The sequence below is a fragment of the Chaetodon trifascialis genome, chromosome 10 (assembly GCF_039877785.1).
Source record: "Chaetodon trifascialis isolate fChaTrf1 chromosome 10, fChaTrf1.hap1, whole genome shotgun sequence".
In the NCBI taxonomy this organism is placed as follows: domain Eukaryota; kingdom Metazoa; phylum Chordata; class Actinopteri; order Chaetodontiformes; family Chaetodontidae; genus Chaetodon; species Chaetodon trifascialis.
In genome coordinates, this window is record NC_092065.1 from 27351729 (window position 1) to 27371164 (window position 19436).

Sequence of the window (19436 nt, forward strand, 5' to 3'; positions counted from 1 at the left end):
ATGCTCATCGACCCACCAAGATGATCCCCACGAGAGTCCAGCAGGTGGTCCTGGGACACGCAGCAGGTCTGACCAGCCTGCGGTGGACCTGCCTCAGCAGAGGGTGCAGGTGCCTGACAGGACGCTGAAGATTTGTCCCAGCAAATAAAATGCTTTGTGTCCCAGATCAGAACAACCTGATTGATATGGATTTTAACTCCAACTGATCTGTGCAGTAAGACCTGGTCGTGTTAGTGAGCACTGTGGCTCTTTGTTGAATACATAGAATACATGAAGACGTTTGGCAGAGTTTTCCAGAAGATGAGATTAGCTCAGTTGCCTCTGACCTTTTAGATTTGTGACCATGAGTTGTTTGCTGTTCCACCAATGAGACGTTTCCTCTCGAAACTAATTTAAATAAACGTAAAGACTCTCAGATAAACTCTCAGCTGTTTCACAAAAAATGGAAATATTAGAGAAACGCGTTCTGAATCATTTTGTTTGAATTTGCTTGTTTCTGTCAGAAAACTAGTTTTTCATGAGAGGAAAGTGTTCATGGCGCCCCCTGCAGGACGGAGGAGGGAGAACACGGCTGTTTGACTGTTCTCATTATATATACAGCAGCTTCCTCTGTTGACCAGCAGTCATTATCAAGCTGTTCATGATTCATCAGGAAAAATAAAGACAAACACAAGTTAATGACGGCAGCAGTGCTGTTAAATCAGCAATAATGACTTGACAACGACAGAGAAAGTTTGAAACAGCGGGATGCTGTTTACATTCAGGGTTACTGGGAAAAAAATCAAGTTTAAGAACTTAATCTGCCAATTTATCAGCTTTAAATGTCCAACAGAAACATCCAAAGTGCGACATGTGAATGAACGAAAGGACTTGATTCATTTTCTTTCTCTGGATGTTAGAAGTTCTGTGAAGTTCCGTCGCTTCGCCGTCAAATTTCTCCTCTCGCAATAAAACTTTCCAATTTGTCCGTCGACTAACTCGAGCAGCCGTCTTCACTTTGAGGAGGAGGAGGAGTAATTTTTTAATCCCCTGGGCTTGAGAGAGTGAGGTCAGGACTTCATCAGGGGCCTCCGGGGCCCTCGGAGCCCCGATCGTCTCCGCGGCAGATGAGGGGATCAGCAGGGTGTGAAATGGCCGCAGTGATTGCTCGGAGGCCACGGGGCCTCCAGCCCATTCACAGCCCTGTCAGCTCTCTAATAGAGCCGGTGGAGACGGGAGACGGGCCCGCAGTTACCAACCCCCCCCCCCATCACACCGTTAAAGGTACAGTCAACCATAACGATGAAGAACTGCTGCTCTGCCTGCGGCGTTCAAGTCCAAAAGAAGTTTAACTGCATGTTTTTCTGCTTCATCATGAAATCACACGTCCTGTTTTCTCCTCTGACAGATGATGATAAAATATCTCAACTCTAATTTTAGATTTTTTCATTTCTACCCCGTGAACCAGCGTGCTGTCAGCTCTCCACCTGTTCAAAAAGGGGACTTTTCCTCCAATCACATCATTTCATTACAGACGTCAGCACGTCTCGTCCTGCAGCTCGACGGTCCAGCGTGCTGCATTCAGGAGCCTCTGTTGGCTCAAACGGAATAAAATATTCCTAATTATGTTTTCATTAACCTGAAAATAAGAATTATTGCGTTTCCCTGAGCTCTTTATATCTATAGAGGTCTCCTTCCACAGAATCCGCCATGTTTCTACAGTAGCCCAGAGTGGACAAACCAAACATTGCTCTTGGACAAATGCAGCTGTGGATCCTGATGGAGACGCGAACAGCTTTCTGACTTAACGCAAAGCTCAGCGGTGCCGAGGACAGACTGAACAACCAACAGAAAACTGGATCTGAACACATAAAAACTGACTTTGTTTAATTAAACATGAAACATTTAGACATAATTATCAAACAGTTCGTTTTTTTTATTCTGATTATTTCGATTTAAGAGCAGATGTAAGCGTCCTTCGCGGGCAGGAAGTGAGCCGTGGACAGCAAAATGGGCCAGGCGGCTTTTTGATGTGCGGAGTGTAAATATAGCCCTCCACCCTCCGTCTAATTGTAGCTGTGTTGTTTTCATATTGTTGAATCCCAGAGATGTATAATTCATCACGCAAATAATCTGGAACAAAACAAACTCTCCCCCGAGCTCCCGAGAGGCCGAGCGTCTAATGAGTTCACTCCATAAAATATTCATACCTCTGCAAAATATACTGTCACTTCACAGCAACACACGCACGCACACACGCACACACACACACACACACACACACACACACACTCTCTCTCTCTCAGAGTCCAATATGCCATTAGGTGTAATAGCAGGTTGCGCAACGGAAACTGCCCGTTGATCACTGTCACCCAAAAACACTGCACACTGTCTTGCTCTGCGTGTGTGTGTGTGTGTGTGTGTGTGTGAGACTTGCTGTAATAGGGAGTGTAGTTACCCATGATGCTCTCTGTGTCGTTCAGGCTTATTTTCATGATTCAGATTTGTCTGCTGAGCTCAACTGTGTGACCGGTTCAAATGATTAATATTAATGTCTTATTTTAAAGAAGTCCATTAAATCAGATCCAACATGAATCTCTGAGCATTTTAACGACCTCATGGTGAGAATGAATTTCTTCATCTCAAGTTTTAAAGTAGAACTCTGGTGTCAAATATCCTGTTAAACTCCAAAACCAGCAGCGTGTTTGTCCGTCTCTCAGCAGATTCTGACCTGCAAAGGTTAAAGTTTGTCTTCGCTCGTTACCAGAAAGACGTCAGGACACCAGGCGGGAAGGCGGGAGCTGGAGCCTCAGGCAGGTTTAGGCAGGAGCACATGAGACGATGTGACAGGTGGAAATGGGCCGGTGTGTGGGGTGGGAACAGGTGGGAGGGGCCGGCAGGTGATGAGTGGGGGCTCCTGCAGGTCAGGGAGGATTGGAAGCGTCTGAAAAGACGGGAGAGGAGCAGCCTGGGAGGAAACAAAGTGGTGCTGTGACATTCATCCACATCGTGTGTGTGTGTGTGTGTGTGTGTGTGTGTGTGTGTGTGTGTGTGTGTGTGTGTGTGTGTGTGTGTGTGTGTGTGTGTGTGTGTGTGTGTGTGTGTGTGTGTGTGTGTTCACTGATGTGTGTGCACGGACAAACCTCATCTGTCCACTGACTGTGTGTTTGGGCCTGAACGTGACGGACGACTGACTGTGCCGGAGCAGCCGCTGAACGGACGCCGACATTTCGGCAGCATCTAAATTAGACAAGAACTGCAACACAGTGGACGTGGACGTGCCGCTTTGAGAGATTTCTATTAGACTGAAACCCCAAATTAAAGTTTTTGTCAAGAAATTTAGAGGTTATTTTATCTGATATTACGAGTTTACAGCAGATGTTCCATCCCTCAGAAAGCTGAAACATCCACATCTTCACAAACCTTTGTCCTTTTTTCAGCTGAACAGTCCAGATTTGGATTTTTTGTCTTTGCTGCATGTGTCTCCAGGCAGCAGGACAGACAGGAGGACCTGCTTCATCCAATCACATCCGTTAATGACCTGGGGGTCAGGATGAAAGGTTTTTCATTTCGTGCTGAGAGGTCGCCGCCGTCCGCCGACTCATTTCTCTTTCAGAGGAGAGAATTAAGTCCAGCGGCCTCTTCAGGAAATCATCCCTCCTTTTTAATATTTTCCAACGCCACGTGGCTCCTCGGCGGGGCGAGGCGGCGAGAGGTCGAGGACCGGCCTCGTGATCAACGGTGGGGAGCGAGGAGGGACAGGTCGGCTGATTTTCATTAAGATGGACTCCGGAGCGCTTGTCTTATTAGCGGGTCATTAGGCTCTGCGTGGCCGACAGATTGGCTGAACAGGAAGCGGGGGAGCGGGCAGAAGGTAATTGAGCTCGGAGTGACCACACAGGTGCCTGCTCGCCCTGCACTCCTTGATTGGTTAATTAGCGTGTTGTCAATCAGCGCCCTCCAGCAGCTCCCTCTCACAGCAGTTAAAAGGTGAGACTTTCTCATGGAGCCTGAAACTTCTTCTCTTGCAGCTCATTAAAGGACAGCAGGAAATAGACTGAGGACGAGGCGCAGGCGCTCCAACAGGCTGCAGGCGTCACTTTCAGGACGTTCGCCGCCCAAGAGTCAGGAAACGCCTCAGTGCTGCTCAGGGTGTCCAGGGTCTTCTGTCTGTCTGTCAAAATAAGTGGAAAAACCCGGTTCTGGTCTCTGAATCGAGACGTCTTTTTCTAAGGTGCATTCTGAGGACAAACATCTAATCACGGAGCTTTAAATTCTGGCGCTCACAGACCAGAGCTGAGAAAACAACTTCTGTATCTATGTCACAGTATTTGTTCACAAACTCAACAACAAACCAGTCTGAATTTGCTGCTTCTCTAATTCACACCTCTGAGCGGCCCCTTCCCCCGAGGATCATGGGTATTGTGGAGTTAAGAGCCGTAACATAAACCTCTAAGAGGTTTACATTATCCATGAGAGTCCAGTGTTTGTACTCGTGTGCTCGCCCACAGGTGTTTCAACAAATGGAAAAACAGCCGACCAATCAGAGCATTGCAGGCTGAAGCAGCTAAAGAGAAACTGAACTTAAGAAAACTGTGATGGACTTTGTCCTTCCACATCTTTCTTTAACCTCATGATGTTTTCCATTGAAGTCGAGGAAAAGTGTTTAAAAGACTTCGCCCACAGCCCGTAAGTCCTCACTGTTCCTGGCTGAGCCTGAGTGCAGGATTAAAGCCTGTCGTAACACTAAGACTGCCCCAAACAATGCAAACACTAAATGTTTTACTGCCGCCGCCCTCCCGCTCGCAGACCAAAACCTGTTTGTTTCCTCCAAACGATTAACGGCAGCTGAATGCAGCCTGAGAACGGCGGTTTTCTTTTCATTATGAAGCCATAATTGCTGTGTAATTACTCCTCTATTGTTGAGTTACCAGCAGAGAGGCCTCTGCTGCTAATAGCATCAAAACATCAAAGGTGACGAGCTGCCGCGCATTAATATTAACGAGGACGGAGACGGCGATGAGCTGAGGCGCTCACACAAACACGCCGAATCTCGTTTGTTTTCAGTAAGACGACGTTTTGTTTCCACGTCTGACAGCAAATATGTGTTAAAGCAGAAAAAGTCTTGACTGTCTCAGTTCGCCCTGTGGGGAGCTTCCTGTTGGCGAGTCCTCGTCACGCGTTTGATCTGATTGACCATCGTCATCAAACGTCTGACTGTGTGTCAAACTGGTTTCAAACATCAAAGAAAAAGAAACATGACATCCGTTTTAAGGTTGCAGGGAGCTGATTGGTCCATGCTCTCACTATATATGCTGCCACTTGGTGACATTAGAGAGCACAATGTATGTCTCAATGGTTACGCAGATGACACACGACGGAACATCTGTGCTGAACTGAATGACGCTGCAGCTGCAGACTGAGAAATAATTTTTTGAAGCTAAATGGGGACAAAACTGAAAACAAAGAGAGAAATGCTGCTTAATAATCTGGGAAATTAAAAGTCCTGATGTTCTCCAAGACTTAGATTCAAGTCTCACATCGACAAGGTGACGAAAATCTCATTTTTCCACATGAGAAACTCAATTACGACCATTTTTAAAACAAAAAAGATGATTCATGCCTTTATTTCAATCCGATCCGAACATATTATTTACTGAGAGACACTTCCATCTTATGCATTCTCCTGATTTTCATTATTCTTCCATCGTGTTTTTCTGTCATTATGAAGTGAAGTGAAATGGAAACGCCTCTTTTGCACACAGCTCCAAAGCAGATGTGCAGAAGAAGAAGCTTCCAGAGGTACCGCAGCTCCTGTCAGGGCGTCTTCAGCTGGTTTTCAGACTCTGTTCCAGCGGCTTCTGCTGCACTAATGGTGTGTGTGCACAGGAAATGTGTTTATTTATGAGCTGGACACTGTTAATTACCCACATGCATGGATAATTATCTCCAGCTTCAAACACATTTTAACCCCCACGAGACCCAGAGAGTCTGTGTGCGGCTGAGCCGGACGACGAGCTCAGGACGCCCAAAATATCTGCTGCTAATTAGGAGAAAATGATGAGTCATCAGCTAAATATTTGCAAGATATTCACAAGATTTGCAGGGGTGTGAGAAGTGGACCTGCAGGGATACGCCAACAGCACTGCTCACTTTCTGCTGAATCCAGGTTTGCACTGGCGTTCGCAGCCCACTGAGTCATCCTAAAGCACATTTCCAATTACATAATTACATCAAAATGCAAATGAATTCACGTTTGGATCCATTATGTTGAACATGAGGAGTCCAACCAAGCATAAAAACATTGATGCAATATTTATATTTTTCCACATTTCCTTTTAGGTATTTGACGCTCAAACTGAAATTGCATATATGAGCTGCTGAACTTGGACATGGAAGACTTGTGGTTCCACTCAGAGCCCCTCATCCAATAACAGGCCTGGTCTTTGGGGAGAGTCGCAGGAGACAGTCTGCAAGAAAGCTGTCAACCTAAAGCTCCACAGGAAGGGCTTCAAACCAATGATGTCTGTGTCTGGAGTGACCCAATCAGAGCCTAGATCTCAATCCAATCACACACGACTGCCATGAAGCATGACGGCCTGAGCGGTGAAGAAGCATGGAGGATGCGTCCGCGGGTACTTCAGCTAAGAGCTAATTCTGAATCACAGTGACGTCTCGGCCTGCTGAAGACAGTTGGTCCTCCTGCTTCTGAGGACAGAGACGATGTGACGGAGGACTGCGTTGATGTGGATTTTAGTGAACAGACTGAATCTGAATCAGACCATGTGACCTCATGTGAAACGCAGACGTTCGTTCAATGTTCGTCCTCCTTTCTTTCCCCGTTGTCTCCACATGCCCAAAAATGTTAAAACAATCTTGATTGAACAGAAACCTGAGTTTTATTGAGCTGCTGACGTTCAGCCTGCAGCTGTTTCACAGAGCAGCGGCTCCACCTTGTGGTCAGTTAATGAAGTTTTTTTTCTTTAGGTCTCCATGTGATGCACGTATTTGTTTCAGGACTTCATGAGGACTTTTAATCAGCGTTTACATCGTACGGCCGCTTTGGGAGTATTTTATGAGAGCGCGCTCAGAGTATTTTTATTTATTATGAACTCATTTCAGGTTTATTTCACCTGGAAAAAGCTTGTTTGTCTCCTCAATGGGGGAGGACACCTGAACAGCTGTTTATGATCCATCACCTGGATTCATGTTGATCAGATTCAAAATCAATTTCTTCCATTTTACAGGAAATTAAATAAAAAAATTAAATTCTTTTAATTTTGTAATTTCAGTTTTACTTCTTAAGTCTTCTTACAGCATGTGTAATTAGGCATAATTAAGTCCATACATATAAAATGTATGAAGGCAACATGTTTCATGATTGTCTGGAAAATATGGAAAACTGAAAAACAAAATTACCAAACCATTTCATTCACACACAAAAAAATATATATATAGAAAGAGAAAATTCAGCAAAATCTTGAAAAAATGAAACTAGGACAAATGAAAAAATATATCTAAAAAGAACAAAAAACAATAAAAGCTTGTGGTAACATATAAATAAAATGAATGAAAATAAAATGAAATAAAACAATTCTAATAGGACACGAGGGCAACAAGGAATCTAAATAATATAGACAGAAGGTGGAAAATGTACTTGAAGCTTACCAGAAAAAAAGGATAATAAAACCAAGACTCATTCAATCAGTGATTCAATAACATATTTTAATTTTTCAGTGTTTTAGTATAAAAATCCCGCCGGCCCGCCACCGGCCGGTCTCCGCTCCCGTTGGCTATAACTGTGGTTTTTCCCAGAGAATCAACTAAGTACCAAATCTATTTACACACAACATCCACATCCAGAGGGGCCAAAGGAAACAGGAAGTCTACCCATCGCTACCCTGCCCAAAGAAACACCAAACACTGTCACCTCACCGCTCAGAATTAATGCTATTAAGTCCAAAAATAAAAAACTCACAAAACAACAGAAGAGGAAGGGCCTCGGCGGCGCCTCCTCGTGTGCCCCAAGTATTTTCTCACAATACTCTCTCTATAAAGTAATGCATATACATTTTCTGCTTTACAATAAATTAGTACAGGCACGTTCTCTTCTCTCCTACAGCCGACTGTAGCTCAGGTCAGGCGGAAAAGACGATTCTGTGACATTTTACAGAAGACTTGAACTCATCACAGCACTCAAACAAAAAGGCCAAAAACCTAAAAAAAACACAACAAAACTGTAGAAAATAAAAAGAAACACATTAGTGGGAAAGTTGTGGGCAGCAGACTTTTTGGTTTTGGTGTGAATGATGCACTTTAGGCATTTTAAACTTTTGAGATCATCTATATAGATTTTATATAAATATGTACAAACAAAAAAAAGTAGTCCAGTAAAAACATTCAGGTAAAAAAAAAAAAGATGCACAGACACAAAAAAAATGTAATGCCAAAGACGAGAACTTGAAGCTTGAGAACTCAATAACTTACAAAAACGGTAAAAAAGGAGCTGAAATAAAAACGTGGGTTACAGTATGCATGTTCGTTTCTCTCTGTGTAGAGATAGCACCAGCAGAAAGACCGACACAATCGGGGTCGCCACCGCGGACACCATAAATACGTGAACACCGTGTACCAAAACAAACCCAGGGAGTGAATAAATTAGTGTCAGGCCTTGTTACAGGATATTTACAGGAGCTGCCGCAGTCGCACGCGCACCGGTGGACGCCGCTGTGGCGGCGAGGCTGCTGCAGCGGTCTTGCAGCACATTTAAGGAGGTCAGAGGTCAAACTCTGACACATTCAACAGGTTTTGACCCGTGATTATTCGGTCCTCACAGCCCAGGTTTGATTTTAGTTTTTCTTTTTTTTGCACCCGCTAACCGAGTCGTTTTCGTTGCATAGCTCTTTGACAAAACAAGATGGCCGTCACAAGCTACAGTATTCTGGACGTCGGGGGCAGATGATGTGCGGGGAGGTGTGAAAACGATCCGGTTCCAGTTTGCAGGAAATGGTAAACATGAAACGTGTGTTTGTTGTGCGTATGAGGCAGAAACTGAGCGTCTCTGCTTGGGGGGGCGGGGGGGGAGGTGAAAGGATAGAGGGGAGATATGGATGATGGGGGGATTTCACAGGTGGTGTTGGCGGGGTGGGGGGGTCAGTCCGTGACGGCGAGGTCGACGCCCGGCTCCGGCTCACCGCTGACGCACCGCAGGTGGTGCATCGCCCGGTCGAAGGCGAGCCGCACAGCTTTTCGGACGCAGGAGGAGCGAGCCTCCGTCAGCTTGATTCCGTCGAGGGTCTCGTTGATCCCGAAGGGGGCCAGCTTGGATCTAGGAAGCCATTGCCTAAGGAGAGAACAGACGGACGCTCTGGGTCCACATCACTCTAACCTCAGCTGCAGTGTTAACGCTCATGTATTCATCATTAACTCCATCAGCACACGTTATTTTACCCCCACTGTTTTCACAGAGAGTCGGTGGGGTCCTCACCAGCTGCGCTTGCTGTCGAAGAAGAGGACGAGGAAGAGTTTCTCTGCGGACCTGAACTGCATCCGCTCTCCGGCTCTGAGGACGTCCAGCGGCGGCGGTGGCAGCGACGGCTGGGGAAGCTCCGCCCCGCTGTGCGGGCGCGCCGTCCTCCGCACTCTGGGGTCCATGATCTGTGAAGGCCCAAAAAAAGGCAAGGACAGAGACTGAGTGAAGCGGCGTCCTCACAGAGACAGCGTGGAGGACTTCCTGCCGACGGCGGCCGAGCAGAGGAAGCTTCAGACACACGAGCATGCAACGGCGAGCGAAGCGGCCGACTCCACGCACACCAAGCAGTCCACGATCGGCCGGCCGTGAGCACAAATCACGAGCTACAGCACGCACAATGGCAGAGGGGCAGATGGGTAATGAGACACAGAAGGGACCGACACTCACTCACCAGGGCGGGAAAGGACGGATATCCACTACATTTAGCCCAAACTAGTTTAAGAGGCTCCAGAACAAACGGACAAGCAGCAGTGGGATCCCACACCTCTACAGGGACAACAACAGGCACGTTACCCAGAGTTCTGTGCAACACACACACACACACACACACACACACACTGACAGAGACCCAGAGAGAGAGAGACACACACACACACACACACACACACACACACACACACACACACACACACACACACACACACACACAGACACACAGACACGCACACAGATGAAGAGAGAGACACACACACACACACACACACGCACACACACGTTTTAAAGGCTGTCTGCACATCATTGCTGACGTTACATTTTGAACCCACAGAGAAAATAACAGACTTCACTTCACTTCCACCTCGTCCATCACAGGTTTCCTGTTTCTGGACTTTTTGTTCTTTTGCTTCCTCCGTGGCTTAAACCTGCATCTCTGAGTCTCTGCTGACTTCATCCAGGACCCTCAGAGGCCCCTGGACCTCAGTTTGACAATCAGCGAGGCGAACTGAGTTGCTGGTTCGGTCTTTTAACAGACGTCCGCATCTGAACTTGTTTAAAGTAATCATCCACTTCGCTGCTCTTTGGGTCAAACAGGAAGACAGACAGAAATAAAACCGACGTATGGCAGCACATAAACAGCATTAGTGTCATTACAGAGAGGGATTTTAATTGGTTTAGTGACCGTCTTCAGCAGACTGACCAATCAAAGCGTGCCATGCCGTTTCATGCACATTCATCGCGGCACTCCTTGCCCGCTCACCTGAGGAGATCTTGGCAGCTTTGGTGAACTCTCCGTTCTCGATGCAGGTCATCAGAGTGCTTTTGTCGTCCACGGTACTCCGTCGAGCCGCCGCCGCCGGCCGGCCTTTACCACCTTTAGTCAGAATGACGGTGCTGAAAGAGACGGGAGGAAGCTGGATGAGGAAACGTTTAGCAACACCTGGAAAGGCCTCGATTTTGACATGAGATGTCACAGATTTTTGTGTAGCTCTGCATTTTGACTTTTGTCTGTTCTTCAGTGTTAAATTAAACCTCTTTCTTTCCCTGATCACAGATCAGCCTCCAGAACGTGACACCAACACACAAACAATCCATAAGTAACAAGGTGAGTGAGTCGTTCCAGTTTGAGGTTAACTGATACCGTTTCCTCCATCACGCTCTCAGATCTCTGCTGTGTTACTGTTCAGCGGTATGACTCCCCTGAACTCACCTCGTGCCGCAGAGGACACTGCCGTTGGAGGAGATGCTGGACTCGGAGGCGCAGCGCCGGCGAGGCTCCAGCAGGCGAGGAGACGGTGAGATCTCCTCCTCCTCCACCACAAAACCGTTCGCTATTCCTTAAGACAGAGACACGGGGAGCTTGAGACAGTGTAGTGTAGCGTTGAAATGATTCCTCTAACATTGGTTTTGTGAATCAAAACAGGGCTGATGTTATCTGAGCAAGTACCTGTGCCGAGGCGTTTTATCGGCGACTCCTCGTCCTCCTCGCCGTCTGCGCTGCTGCTGCGTGTTCTTTTCTTCGGCAGGAGGAGCGTCTCTAATCGAGGGATCACCACTGACAGGAAGGTTTTGGCGCCCAGGGGCGGCGCCAATGCAGCAGATGCCTCTTGGGTCTTGGGGGGTTTCTGGGGGCTGGCACTCTTGGACTTGCGGAAGAGGTTATTGGTCCGTCGGTTGCAGGTGCCAGAGGCTTCAGTGTGAAGGTCGCCGTTGAGAAGCAGTGGGTCTGGGATGTGCCCATTGGGGGTGTCCGGGGGCACTGAGGTAGATGTGTCTGTGTCGCCGTCGACCTCCATGGGAGTGTGATCCGTGCTGGGTTTGACGGCGTTCAGAGGGGGCGGCTCGGGGTCTCTGGCCGACGTGTCGAGCTGTGACAGTGAGGTTAACAGCTCTAACGTTGGCGGAGGTAAAGACGTCTCCTCCTGTGGCGCGCAGGGCTCTGCCGGGGGTTCAGGTAGTGGTTTCTCCTCTGACTCCGTAGGGGCCGGGTCAGGCTCCGGGGTGGCGGGCGGCGGTGGCGACGGCGACGACGACGATGGCAGGGATTTCTTCAGGCTCATTTCACTGCGGACCTCCATGATTGTCTTCTTCAGCAGCTTGAGCCTCTTGCTGCGGGACGGGCTGTGCTTCATGGCCGTGCTCAGGTCCAGCTTCTCCAGCAGCTCCTTCAGTTGATCCTCCAGAGGGGTCAGCTGACGGTAGGAGGGGCTCAGCAGGCGGTCCACTGGGACAGAGAGAGGTCGGCACATGACTTTCAGCTTTTACAACAAATTCATTACCGGCTGATCTACCAAGTTATTCTTTGATTAATCTATCAGTTGTTTGAACAATAAAACAAAGAAGTATACTCAAAACATTTCTTCAAACTGTAGTTTACACGTAGTCAACAAACACAAACATTCAGTTTACGGGGTTTCACATGTAAACAACAAATCTTTCCACTGGAGGAACTGGAACCGGATCATGTTTGGAGATTTTCCTTCCATCGTTTTCTGTTTCTACGTACCGTCCTCCCAGGAGAAGGGGGGTGCCGGCTCCAGTTTCGGGACTTCGGGCAGATGCAACCCGCTGTGGAAGTCGAAGCCGATTCTGTCGGCCTCCCTGCGGGCCCTGCGGAGGATGACTCCCCCGTGATCCTGCATCCGCTGAGCTGCCTTGTAGAAAAATGTGTCCTTGGCGTTGTACGACATGCAGTTGGAGATGATGAGGTTGAAGTCATCCTCGAAGTCGTCCAGGCTCCTGTAGTCGTGAGCGTCGATGCGTTTCCTCATGGTGAAGAAGTCCATGGGGTTCTTGATGTGGTCCAGGTAGTCAGGAACCTGCAGGAGACAGGTAAGACATGTTAGAGGCTACAGACTAAAACTTCTCCCACGCTGGGGAAATTTGTCATAATGTTTCCTCAAGTGTGAGTTTTAACTTGTTTTGTGGACTTTGAATTAAGTGTGTTTTACAATGATAAAATCGCTCTTTCTGGAAATGGAGTCTGGTGCTTTGGTGAGAGCGATACAGCAGCTGCTTTTGGTCTTTCTGTTGACTCAAACAAAAAGGTCTATGTCCGCAGGGATCCTTCTCATAATGTTGTCAAGCATTTGAAAACCAAAACTTTTGGTGGGCGATCGCTGACAGTGCACAAGCGCCCAGAGAGATTACACTGCTGCCAATTGTGCAGCAGCAGCGCTCTCACTCAGTACCAGAACCAATTTCAAACACTGTTGTCCCCATTAGTCACTGAGGCACAAATGGGAAAATAGGAGCCATTAACACAGACGCTGCTTGTCCGGAATCTTTCCGATTTGTCTGGGACATAGAATTCTTCCAGGACCCTGGTTAGCATCAACATGAGCTTTATCTTCCACTCACAGAAGCAAATGAACGGAAACATAATGAGCTGGTTTCTAGCTGTGGCAAATAAAGCCAAATTATACAAAGGGTACCATCTTGTGATGGTGACACTGGGTAAAATGACGACTCCCTTCTGCCCACAGCATCAGTGAGTGGTTTTAGTATTAGAATTGGTGAAAAGCATTTGATTTCCCAGGACATACAGTAATCCTGGTTGTTGACCATTGTGGGACCACAGAAGTGCTGCAACGTAACTGATGGACAGCAAATCAGAGTGTTTTTGAACAGACTGAAAAATGGCCGCAGACCTCCTTGATGCTGACGGGCTGAGCGAAGATGCTGTAGTGATCCTTCTCCTGCAGCTGACTGAGCACGGCTCTCAGCAGGATGTTGAAGGGGGTCAATTGGACCTCCAGCACCGACTGCTGCTGCTTCATCTGATGAGAGAACACAGTCAAACAGCTTCCAATGGACGCTGACCGAATGTTTTAATACATGTGAAGAGTATCAGACACAACTGACAGTCACAGGTCAGTGGTTCTAACCCCGACCATGAGTTTACTTTGTGTTCTTTAAGGGAATGTTGGCCAACAGTCAGTACATTCGGTGAGTGTGATGACTCTACCTCCTCCCTCTTCAGCTTCTCCCTCTTCCTGATGAGCTCGAGCAGCAGGCGAGCTCGCTCCAGGTCGTGACGGAGGCGATGCCACTCCTTCAGCTGCTCCTTCAGCGCCTGGTTCGTCTCCATGCGGTCCTGCACAAAACACACAGACTTCACGTCAGACGGGCACATTAAAGGGAACGCTGCACTGACAGATGCCACAGAGAGGCCGCAGCACTGACCGACTGCTTGGCTTTGGGCGGCTGAGGGTTGGCCTGCAGCCGGCGGATCAGCGGCACGTTGTTTCTCGACTGCCTCTTCTGCACCCAGTAGCTCAGCACCCGCTCAACAAAGAGACGCTTCCTCTGAACCGCCACCTGGTTCAGGATGGTGTCGAAACTGTGGAAACAGAAAGAGACTAATTCACACATATTCGGAGGGGATAACCTGGGCAGAAACAATCTGACAAGCTTTATATTGTCGGTCTACGTCTTCAGAGCTGTAACAGGTTGTGATCTCTCTGATCGTCTGACTGCTTTCGTTTCTCTGGCTTCTTTTTAGGGATGTCTCAGATATCAACAGTTATTACGACCAGAAAAAGGCTTTACTGAGCAGACTTACATGAATCAATAAAGCAAAATCTGGATCAGGAAGCTGGAAAATACAACTGGATTAAAATGTAATGTGAAATGTATTCTGGGAGTCCTGGTGGCCTGCTTACCTTGAAGCAGTGATACTGGGCCCAGAGTTGGTGGGGGTCTCAGGTTCTGGTTCTGGTTCGGGCTCTCTCTTGCTCTTCTTCTTCTGCCACCCCTTGGCCCGCGACTTCCCCCTCTTGTCGGTCCTCTTGTGGCAGGCTCCATTTTTCGGGTGCGGCTCCTCGTAGACGTTGAGCGGCCGGCGGTCGCAGCCTTCCGGCGTGTGGCTGCAGCAGTAGGCTGTCTTTTTCACAGAGAAGGTGGTGGCGCCGGACGCTGTCACCTCTTTCACAGGCTCCATCTTCATGTAGAGGCCGGCCTTTTGGGCGCAGCTGACATGGAAGGCGGTGTAACAGTTGATCTTGTCGCACTGGATACATGCTCCCGCACCCTTCTCTTTACACAGGTAACAGGTGAGCTTCCAGCGCGCTGGTGGGATGTTGCGGACACCATCAATGGGCTCGATGAAAACCGTGTCAGAGAAGCCGACCTCGGGCACCCACAGAGCACACGCTACATGACCCCAGCGGTCGTCGTCAGTCTTCTTCAGGGCTCCGCCTCGGTTGGGACAGAAGACGCACTCAGCGGGCCGCGACGGGCACTGCAGGCAGTGGCGGCAAAGCCACTGACCCTCGGGGATGTACGGCACTCCGTAGCACTCCTGGTGCACGGCAATGTTGCAGGAGTCGCAGAAGAGGATGACGTTGCTGTCGGCTCCGTCTCCATCCATACAAATGCAGCAGACAGCGTCCTCATCCACCAGTGACTGCAGGTCGCTCAGACCCTGCGTGGCTAAGTACGATTCCTTCTCAAAGCGGTCCATGAGAAACTCGAACAGGTTGTGTGACACCTGGCTGATGCCCTCGCTCTTCCTCTTCTCGTTGATTAGCTCCAGCCAGGCGTAGTCCTCCTCATCCATGTCATACTCCACCTCTTCATCCAGGTCCTCCGCTGTCCTCTCTGTATATTTATAATACGCAGCCGGCCTCCTTGGCACCACCGGCAGATTGTATTCAACCATTCTAACCTTTGGCTCCAGCAGGCCACTCGCGCCGCCATGCGCCCCAATGCCGCCGTGCGAGGCCGTGAGTGCTGCGTTCTTCTTCTGCTGGTTGTTTTTGAGGCGCACGGACCGCACCAGGACCTGCTGGGGCTTCTCGTTGTTCTCCTTGTTGCTGTTGCACTCCATGATCTCCTGAGCCGTGGGGTCATCATCAGTGATGACATCCAGCTTGTCGTAGATGCTGAGCCGGTGCACACGGCCGTCCACTTCCAGCTCCACTATTCGCTGAGCCTGTGCATATGTCAGCGTCTCCCGGTTGGGCGACGGCTTGATGGGAGAGGAGTCCCTCTTCAGCACCGCAGGGCGGTGATGTCGACCTCTTTTCTTCATTTTGAGGCTGTAAAGACCCTGAAAGCAGAACAGATGAAACAACACCGTCAAGGACTCACTGAGGTGACATGACAGCATTTTATGAACAGGGACAGTTTCTCATGTCAATAATTCACCCTGAACAACAGCAGTGTGTGCTGGCTCTAACAGAACCTCCTGCAATAATGATTAACGGTCTTAACCCTCAATGCTGCCTTACAAGAACAATGCTGGGCAGCTAATGTGTTTACACAAAGGTGTTAGCACCTCTTCCAGCCTTCAATCATAGAGGGCGAAGAACTTTTAGTTATAGTGTTTTATGCCAGAACTGTGAGTGAACTGAAAGAAGTCCTTTTGAAAGTTTCCCACAATATTTCTCCATGTACAAGACTAACAAGGAACGTCAACGGTCAACAGTTAATCAGTCAACCAGCAAGAATATTTTTGACCAGTTACGCATGTCAGTCTATAGGTTCGGCTGTCACCCAGTTATGATTCAGACCTATATGCTGCCAATCAGTGTGGTTGGGGAGATGATAAGTGATGAGAAGACTTGTTCTTTTAACATATACATCAACACACAACTCTGTTAGATGCAATATTCACATCAACACACACAAAACAGCTGTCATGAACGTGCCTCTCAGTCTTTCAGTGTGAATTGGCCACCTGGCCTGCAGTTACTGACCACTGCCTCATTTCTCTTTCACCTACATTATCATTACGAACGTAAACAGCGGACATGGCCGTTATCAGTACTCACAGCTGTCAAGCTAGCATGTTAGCATTGGGAAGTTTTGGATGCACTTTCTCAGCCATTCTGGCCACGAGCAGCTCATGATCTGCAACAGTTTCGATATCTGATCTATTTTCTCTGTGAGCTAATCTGTCAAGGAAACACACTGATGAGCCATTATTACTGATAGAAATGATCTGACTCTGACAAAAGATGAAATATGCATCCCATGCCTGCAAACATTTTTGATTTTCCTGCCTCCCTCCCCGCCGTTCTCCATGATGAAATGTCAAAAAACTCCTCACACTCAGTATTTATTAGAAATCACAGCTGTTTGTGATTGTGGTTTATAAATCATACACTTATTCCACATATTTGTCCGTTGTGTCAAAACAGAGATGAGCAAACGCCCTCAGGCAGAGGAATCCCTCCCCACAGATGATCCCATGAGGCGACGGCCCTTTTAAGTTTACTGATGCAGAAGAAGCGACGCCCCATTTATCTTGGAAGCAGCTATCATTTTTCCAACCATGCCCACTTCGCCTTTATGGCTGTGTTCCCATTGGGTCCCTTCAGCTGCTGTCATGTCAATAACTTAACATTACCAACAATGTTCCACAACAATGAGATGTGCCAGTGGTGTGAAACAGTATACACTTCCTGTCTCCTAAGTGGGCATGGTTTCTCCTAATCTGGTCACCTGGAGTGGCATCACCTGTTGGCCGGCATGGAAAACGTGCTTCTGTACACTTTTCATGGGAGATTTTACATATCGATACTGATACCACACCTGTTTGCAGTACTTAAGTTTAGAGAATGTAAACACAATCATTTACCCATGAACAAAATATGCTTCGCTGCTAAACGCATCAGTGTTAAACAGAGAAATGTACCTGAACATAAGGTGGTGTACCGCTAAAGGGGTCTCCTGACCTAAATCAGGAACAAGTCAGTCTACGCTCAGAAACTGACCGAGCTTTCACTGCGTACTTGAAAAGCTAAAATGTAAACCTAAAGTGAAAGTGAAAAGAGAAGAGGCATTTCATCACTTCTTCATTTGTCCTGCATTGTGTGTTAATGCGCTGTCGACTCCATGTTTGTGTCAACATTGACACTGCGACTATTCACGTCAAACCGATCCTGTATTTATTTCGATTAACTGATTACTTGTTTAACTGACAAAATGTCAGGAAACAGTGAAAACGTCCACCATCTCCCCAGAGTCCAGGCTGACATTTTTAAATGCCTGACACTCTTACCCAGAAGACATTGAGTTAACTTCCACAGAGCACGAAGAAAACCAGCACATACCTGGTCCCTGACCTAATTTTAATAATTAACCGATGCTCAAACATATCAGTGTGCCTTCCTCACATCACATCACATGCGCTCTTTGCACTGTGTGCAAAACATAATTTATTTCAAGTGGCACATAGTCCGCCAATGAAGCTAACGTGAAACCCCCTCTGGTGTGCAGCTGAAATCAGTATGCAGCAAATATTGTACTCTCACATGCGACACGGAGTTCAGCGAGCAGCTTTGGGTGAAGCCCCGCTGTGGGTTTATGCATTTTAGTAGTTGTAATGATGGGACGGGGGCGGAAACAGACTGATAACATCGCTGGATGAATGAAAGACGCGCACCGACAGCAGCACCCCTCCACACCGGCTACAGCCAGTCTGTTCGTCTCATCTGAAAGGACCCGCTGAGAGCTGGTTGTTGTTAAATATAATCGGCTAACAGCAGCAGCGGCTTCAGCTCGTTCAGCTGACAGTCCCCCTGACTTTTGTTGAACGCTGCCTGCCAGCCACGGCTAACGTTAGCTCCGCTCAACCGAACCACAACCTTCATCTGTGTGAATAATGAATCCTGCTTCAAAGTGTTAAACCAAACAAGGGTTTGTTACTGGGAAAGACAGCCTGGTGGTGTCCTCCCATCAGGCGGCGGCCTCTCCAGTCACCCATTAAACGCATTAGGACACTCCGTCCACAAACCGGGCTAACGTTAGCCTGCTAGCATTACACCAAGCTGAGGGGGGAGGAAATATGGCGACCAACACACAAGAAACTGCCTCGACTGGAAAAGGTGGCCTTTCCCCATAGCAGCACCAATTGTTTTTGAATTCAAGCTGCCCAAACTGTTGGGGCTGATATTAAAAGGTGAGGACAGAGTGAGGGTGAACTTACCTCAGTTTTTTCACCAATTCAGCTTATAAAAACAGCAGCAATGGCGGCGCGGCCTGTGGAGCGAAGCGACAGTTAAATCCACATTCAGTCCGCTCATCCAACGGCGGCCGCGGCTCACTCCGAACCGAGTTAAACTTGAAGGTAACCGACAGGTATCCAGGGCGACTGAGCTGGTTTCGAGTGTTATACTCTGATCAGGATAAATACTGGTCGATACAACTGTTTAGAAGCAGTTGGAAGTGGCAGAGCTCAGCAGCTGCCCGAGCTTCTCTTCCCCCAACAACAATGCGGTTGTGTGAGTCTCTGCGCCGTGACGTCATCACGTACAACGCGAAACCAGGAAGTCACCACGGTTGTGTGTGTGTGTGTGTGTGTGTGTGTGTGTGTGTGTGTGTGTGTGTGTGTGTGTGTCGTGAGGTTCTTTTGGCTTTATTCTATATTCTGTTTAAAATCCAGTGTGTGTGTTCATGGTGATAAAGGAACATGTCAGCTAGTGTAACAGTGAGGCTCATTCATGCGTTTTTAATAGCTTTTGGCCAAAATTGAGCCCTATGG

At 48.0% G+C, this 19436-nt stretch overlaps 2 protein-coding genes across 3 annotated transcripts in view; one reads left to right on the plus strand and one right to left on the minus strand.

Annotated features, from left to right (window-relative positions):
* Positions 1-19436, plus strand: part of LOC139337758 (peroxisomal succinyl-coenzyme A thioesterase-like) — a 172352-nt gene that overhangs the window by 75277 nt on the left and 77639 nt on the right. The gene's annotated exons all lie outside the window — the stretch shown is intronic.
* LOC139337672 (bromodomain-containing protein 1-like) lies at positions 7684-19174 on the minus strand. Of its 2 annotated transcripts, XM_070972373.1 has the most exons (12): positions 18882-19174; positions 14611-15998; positions 14132-14288; positions 13914-14042; positions 13597-13725; positions 12453-12765; positions 11394-12170; positions 11157-11283; positions 10707-10840; positions 9903-9997; positions 9467-9636; positions 8833-9322 (listed from the first exon to the last, which is right to left on the minus strand). In XM_070972373.1, exons 2-12 carry the CDS (start codon positions 15978-15980, stop codon positions 9133-9135), a joined length of 3591 nt encoding a protein of 1196 aa, XP_070828474.1. In that variant the 5' UTR covers positions 15981-15998; positions 18882-19174; the 3' UTR covers positions 8833-9132. The 2 variants fall into 2 exon arrangements, with proteins under 2 accessions (XP_070828473.1, XP_070828474.1); XM_070972372.1 differs by lacking the exon at positions 9903-9997 and having other exon boundaries at positions 7684-9322.

Coding starts and splice junctions, on each gene's coding strand:
- LOC139337672 (XM_070972373.1), bottom strand. CDS start 15,980: ATGAAGAAAAGAGGTCGACATCACCGCCCTGCGGTGCTGAAGAGGGAC. Junction 11,284..11,393: donor GATAAAACGCCTCGGCACAG/GTACTTGCTCAG, acceptor CTCTGTCTTAAG/GAATAGCGAACGGTTTTGTG. Junction 9,998..10,706: donor AGCTGCCAAGATCTCCTCAG/GTGAGCGGGCAA, acceptor TTGTCCCTGTAG/AGGTGTGGGATCCCACTGCT.